This window comes from Papilio polytes, unplaced genomic scaffold, assembly GCF_000836215.1.
Source record: "Papilio polytes unplaced genomic scaffold, Ppol_1.0 DF821845.1, whole genome shotgun sequence".
Classification (NCBI taxonomy): domain Eukaryota; kingdom Metazoa; phylum Arthropoda; class Insecta; order Lepidoptera; family Papilionidae; genus Papilio; species Papilio polytes.
The window spans coordinates 684,478-691,009 of record NW_013527359.1 but is presented as its reverse complement, the minus strand read 5'-3'; the positions used below and the strand labels follow the sequence as shown (position 1 = coordinate 691,009).

The window sequence follows — 6,532 nt, the reverse complement described above, 5'->3', positions numbered from 1 at the left end:
AGGAAGATCGAAAGAAATTATAGATTGATTGTGTGAAAAAAGATATGTACAAGAAGGAAGTGGATTCAGATATGACAGCAAGTGAGCATATAACTAAAAAGAATCTTAAACAGTTTGGTATTCGGCAATCATCTGTCAGAAGTTAAAATTTTAATGGAAATTCGAGTTTTAGTGAGTGGCTTTATAATTTAGGATGCTATTACATATAATATCATTTCAATTTAATCAACTTGCCAGTAAGTTCATCAGGGTCAGCATACATTTTGCTAGAAGCCTCGCAGTTGCAGGATGCAACTACTGGATATTCTTCTGGAGGATATGCTGCTTCTTCACCCTCCTCTGGACCCGCTGCATCTCTATAAAACAAGTCTATCTTAGACATCAGATATCTTTTGGTATGAACTCATATGTCCAGAGTTAGTCACGAGTTATTCATATTTCAAGTGCCCACCACGGAATACTTCCAAAAAGAATTCCTATTAATAAACATAGAAAGCCTTATTGGAAAGTACACATTTATGACGTAATATTTACCGGTCATAAAAATCACTGCAACTATATCTGAGTCTAGACGACCGACGCGGTGGCACTCTGTAAAGAAAAAATCGACATCAACATAGCAACTTTCCAAAAGTCACATCTGTCAGTCGAATTATACATACTTATTCTCATCATCTCCCACAGACATTGATGACTGATCACTTTCGTTCCCGTACGACGAGCACAGTCGAGTAGACCGTCTAGGTCGATCAGTTGAAACTCCAGCAATCGGATATAAGAATTCTTCATCACTGCTATCTTCATCAGCCTCCAGCAACTTGCTGATCACCTCTGATTCATCATCAATTTCTTCATCTTCTTCAATGGCTTCTGCTTCTTCATCCTCTCCACCCCTGAAAAATAATGTTTTTTTAATATTATACTTGCACTGACTTAGTGATAGTTGTTAATAATAAATAAGCATGATGTTTGTAAATCTTGATTTTGATAGTATTATGATAAAAAAAAAATAATCTGATAAATACCTGTTGCTTGATTCTGGAGGTTCATTAGGAGTGGTGTTAATAGCCTTTAAGCCAAGTTTACACAAATGTTTAACTTTTGAATCAGTCGGTGAATTCTCCCCTGCTTCAAACTTGTCTTGTTTCATTTCTTCGGATGGCTTATGGCGCTTTATCGCTTTTTTATCAGCTGTACTCTCAGCATCATGGTTCTTTGAATGAGCTGACCTTCTAGTTCGAACACCATCTTCAGTCTTCTCTGGTTGTAAACCAAGTCTTGCATTGTTTTGTGACTCAAGTCCCATTCTAAGCTCTTCGTTAGCTAATATCTTAGCAGTAGGCTTAATTCTCCTTGATAATCTTTGTGTAGGTCCTGGAAGAGTTTCATTATATGATTTTTCTTTTCTGGCTATAGCATTAGCCAGTACGTTTTCAGAAAACTCCTTACTGCGTCGCCTTGTTGACCTCTTTGGTGTAGCTAGTGAGCTATCTGAAGCTTCATCATTCTCTGATACTGATTGACTAACGTTTAGGCTTTTCTTTGCACTGCTCAAAGTTTCGTTATCCTCGTCAGATTCCCACTTTGTGCTACGATTTCTATTCGATCGCCTTGGAGAGACCTCTTCATGTTTCTCCTCAGTTGAAACGATTTTCATGTTACTGTTTTTCGCTCCAGATTTTTCAGAACGGAATGTCAACACAATACGTGGCTTGGCGTCTTTATTTTCAACTTTTTTATCACTTCCAGGATCGGAATTTTCGATTCTAACTGAAACATCGGGGGATGTGTCAGCTTTATCGTGTTTCTTCTTGGGGGTTACTGCGTCGTCGTGGTCCGAGTGCATATTGCAGGGTCAACTTTTGTTTATAGGTCAAGGTAAACAATGCCGATTCGAAAACTCAAGCAAACTTGAACATCCTCTGATTTTTTCATGTGTGAACTAATATCACTTTGTTCTCCTCGTTTTAATGAAATATAACACGAAAGATAAAATTACATTTTAGCATATATTAACCCTATTGTTATACAATAACTTAAATATTTCATTAGTAATTGTCCCACTCGGTTTTTTTTTGTTTATGTGCTAACAATTTATTTTAATAAATACACATTGTAAGGAATTCTAAAACTGCAGCTTATAAGTAATTAAAGCTTTGTAATATTCTAAATTATAAATAATACAAAACAAATTATAAAAATTCAACAAAACCAGAATTTTTTTTTTGTATAGTTATAGAATAAAAAACCAAACATCAAAGAATTTGTAGCTATGACAGAATATGCGTGTATTAAAAAAAATATTACATATTTTAATATTAATCCTTGTTCGTTAAACAGTAGCTTATTGTTGGAAAATTCGCTTAATGTTAATAAATTGTTTAATGACTGATTGTGAAGATGGATGGATGAGAAGTTAAAAATTAAGAAGTGATGTGGTGAATTGGTACAGAATTAATGACAATGACTGTTCAAACTGAAAAGTCAAAACTTGACATTTGTCATCTTGTTTCTTGTCAGTTTGGAGAAGTCAACAAGTTTATTTTATCAGCATTTATCAGTTTTATGGTTTCTACCAGTTTTTACTTTTCATTTAACGTGTTTGAAATAATACAGGATACCTATTCATCGAGGAAGCTACTGATAAAAATTAAGTTTTTATTTATTTAGTAACTGCGAATAAAGCGACACTAGAATTAAATTCACGGATTACAGTGATATTTTAATAGTAGAGTAATTGTTAATTTAATATCAAAGTCTTAATCAGGATTTGTATACTTTTACCTACGTTTAATTTATACCGTTTGTTGAAATAGGCGTACTTTAAAAATTATATAATAAATACTTCCTTCCTGTCTTCATATTTGATATAACAAGTGAAATCTGCTGTAGTACAATACGAATTACATAAAAGAAGTTTAGAAACATCAACAAAAATGGAAAATCTATTTCTCGCTCCTGAACATGTGTTACAAGGTGGATACTTTCAAGAAAGTCTTCGAAAATTGCAAGAACCAAATACTAGTATTGAACCACACAATTTAATGTATCCAGTGTTTTTGCTGTGAGTATACAATCAAGGCATTGGGAAAGGCCTATGTCCAACAGTGGCCAAATCTAAGAGAGTGTCAAAGTTATTTGTTATCTGGGATATTTTATTTCTTTGTATTTTGCTTCTATATGCCAGTACATCCATTACAAATGAAAATGTATTCTAGGCAATATATTTATAATATAAAATCTTTTTAAAGTAAATCATATATTATTAACAATGCAACATTATCTACAGTGCTTTTGTATGTATTGATAAACTTTAAACTTTATATCTCGAGACCTAATTTATTATTAACATTAGATAAAAAGTAAAAAAAAAAAACAACAAATTGTTTAACACAGGAACAAGCCATCTTATGAATGAAATAAATTAAATTTTTGAAAAAGTTGTCTGTGATGAAATCATAAAATATTGAAAATCCTATTTTTACTTGATTAGAAGTCATTTTTATTGAGATATTCTAATTTCATACATGAACTGCAAATTAAACTAAGTGGAAACTGTGCAGTGACTGAATACAGCGTTAGGTATCTGGGGTCGCTGAGATCGCTTCCGGAGATCACCAGCAACATTAAGGGTTTGCTGGGGTTCTTCGGAAAGCTTGGTTGACTGGAGTAATCCATGTCCTGTTCTCAAGTGAAAACTGTCACTTATTAATTGTCATTATTACAGGGAAAACGAGGATGGCTTCCAATCAGTGTCTAGTATGCCAAATGTATACAGATATGGCATCAATAAACTTATACCCGCACTCAAAGAACTTGTAGATAAAGGCTTAAAGTCTATACTTATATTTGGAGTTGTGGAAACATTAGAAAAGGTAGGATGAATTACACCAAGAAATATTTACTTTGATAGTTGCTGGCTAAATATTTTTCAAGTGATACATTGAAATTTACTGAGGCTTAAAGGTCTAGATAAAAATGGCAATTGATATTTACAAAATACAAATTTTTCAAGTTACAATTTTACAATTTGCAAATTTTACAAATGACAAATTTTACAAATTACTTTTAAGGATGCAACAGGTACGAATGCAGATTCACCACAAAATCCCGTAGTGAAAGCGCTTCCGAAGTTAAGAGCTGCGTTACCACAGCTACTGCTCGCTGCGGATGTGTGTCTTTGCCCATACACATCGCATGGACATTGCGGTCTACTGACCGACAACGGTGCTATAGATCATGCGGATTCTGTTAAGAGAATAGCTGAAGTTGCTCTTGCGTATGCTAAAGCTGGTAAGTGTAGACATTGTGCTTAATTTTCCAAATACCAAAACACTAAGTCATCATCATCATCTCCTTATCCTACTCCCGTAGGCGCAACAGGTTTTTGTCCTCCACATAATTCTATCATACGTCATCTCAGTCAATCAGTCTCTATCATACAAAACACTAAATAGATATTAGAATATATATGTTGTATAAATGTGTTCGCATGGATGGATGGATTTTTCTACTATAATCTCTAGAATGGCTCAATGGATCCCGCTGAAATTTGACATATAACAATGTCTGGTAGAATACATTAGCTAACTTTGTTTCTAAATTTTGTGTATGGCTGTGTAAATGGCTTCATGGATGACACTTAGTATTAGAGTAAATAAAAATATGATAAGTCATTGTTATTATTGAATTCAAAATAATACAGTCGTCATGATTGTCTTAAAATTTATTGCCGAATGTAAAGTGAATATTATCAAAAGATATATGATATTTTATTTCAGGTGCTCATATTGTGGCACCTTCTGATATGATGGACAATAGAATCAAAGCCATCAAGGATGCTCTGGTCGCTAACAGATTGCAAAACCAGGTAGATACATAAATCACTCTGTGGAACCACTTCAGTATTTCAACATAATACAAACTAACTATTGCTCGTGTCATTGCCCGCGTGCATTTAAAAATTACAAAAAGCAGCCTATGTAAACACTGATATCGTAGCTTTTTAATGGTGTAAATTTTTGATATTGGTCCAGTAGTTTTTGAGTTATTTCAATACATACAAAAATACAAATATTTCCTCTTTATTAGTATAGATCACATTTAGATCATGTCGAAAGATAGATCGATCTGGAGGACGAGGATTGCAGCGATCTCACATGAGTGAGATGGCAGGAAGATTAGAAAGAGATAAACATATTTGACACTTATTACCACAAAGATTTATTCCTTCGCAGTATTGCAGTTAGAATTATTTTTCTTTAAGTGAATAATAAGGTGACCATTATATGCAGCAACGTATGGTCTCTTTTCCACATTGGAGTTTATACGCCGACCCTACGGGAGTAGGATAAGGCAGGGGAGATGATGATGATGAAGGTGACCATTATATGGATGTTCTCAGGTATCAGTGTTGTCGTACTCGTGTAAATTCGCGTCGTCGATGTACGGCCCCTTCCGCGATACTATGAAGAGCTCCCCCATGGCCGGTGACCGCAAATGTTACCAGTTGCCGCCCGGCAGTGCAGGACTTGCCATGCGCGCCGCTGTAAGTGAAACACTTATTTTACAATCATTTCGATTTATCTGACAACTACAATAAAGTTTCTTAAAAATTTAAATGTATATGAAAATATATTTTTGTTTTATTTCATTACTTACTAGCTGTTGCTCGCGACTACGACTGCGTGTAATAAAATAAATAATAAAAAAACATAGCCTATGTTACTCACAGATAAATTACCTTTCTAATGGTGAAAGAATTTTTGTAATCGGCCCAGTAGTTTTCACGTGAATCGAATACATACAAAAATACAAATCTTTCCTATATAAAGAGGAGTATAGAAATCTACTAATTATCTGTTATTTCTATTATTTCACATTAAACATGAATGTATATTATTATTAATGTATATATGTATTTCTTATATAATTTAGGCATTCAATCAAAACTTAGGATATACTGATATAGTCTGTTTTAAAACGAAACCTAAATAATGTATTTTTTTTAATAATTTTGTCAACATCTAATCATCAGTGTAGAGACGTGGCGGAGGGCGCGGACTTCCTGATGGTGAAGCCGGGGCTGCCCTACCTCGACATCGTGCGACAGACCAAGGACAAGTTCCCGCAACATCCACTGTTCATATACCAGGTAGGGGGAAACTTTGTTATTACCCATCCTTACTAATATTATAAATGCGAAAGGACGGATGAATCTCGATGACATTTTGTACAAATGTAAAACACTAGCTTTCGCCCGTGACTCCGTCCGCGTAGAATTAAAAAAAAAACAAAAATGAGTAGCCTATTCGTTCTTCCAGACTATTCCCTACGTCTATGCCAAATTTCATCGAGATCCGTTCACTCGTTTAGGCCACAAACTTTAACAAATATCCATCTAAACTTTCGTATTTATAATATTAAAAAATAAGATAGAACAAATAAGAGTACTTGCTAAGTTTTTCTTAATTCCACGCGGACGGACTCGCGTGCAAAAGCTAGTTTTCTTATGTCTTATTTATACAGAGAT

General features: G+C 34.2%; 2 protein-coding genes across 2 annotated transcripts in view; one reads left to right on the top strand and one right to left on the bottom strand.

Moving 5' to 3' along the window:
- Positions 1-1,846, bottom strand: part of LOC106107761 (histone-lysine N-methyltransferase EHMT1-like) — a 5,478-nt gene extending 3,632 nt beyond the window's left edge. Inside the window, exons 1-3 of the mRNA XM_013288761.1 lie at positions 1,026-1,846; positions 663-893; positions 235-356 (exon numbers count right to left, since the gene is read on the bottom strand). Of these exons, the coding sequence (XP_013144215.1) occupies positions 235-356; positions 663-893; positions 1,026-1,846 (1,174 nt within the window). The remainder of the gene's footprint in view (positions 1-234; positions 357-662; positions 894-1,025) is intronic.
- Positions 1,847-2,529: 683 nt separating this feature from the next.
- LOC106107760 (delta-aminolevulinic acid dehydratase) overlaps positions 2,530-6,532 on the top strand; it is a 9,606-nt gene continuing 5,603 nt past the window's right edge. The window contains exons 1-6 of the mRNA XM_013288760.1: positions 2,530-3,064; positions 3,728-3,875; positions 4,074-4,293; positions 4,782-4,870; positions 5,405-5,548; positions 6,038-6,169. Of these exons, the coding sequence (XP_013144214.1) occupies positions 2,937-3,064; positions 3,728-3,875; positions 4,074-4,293; positions 4,782-4,870; positions 5,405-5,548; positions 6,038-6,169 (861 nt within the window). The 5' untranslated portion in view covers positions 2,530-2,936. The remainder of the gene's footprint in view (positions 3,065-3,727; positions 3,876-4,073; positions 4,294-4,781; positions 4,871-5,404; positions 5,549-6,037; positions 6,170-6,532) is intronic.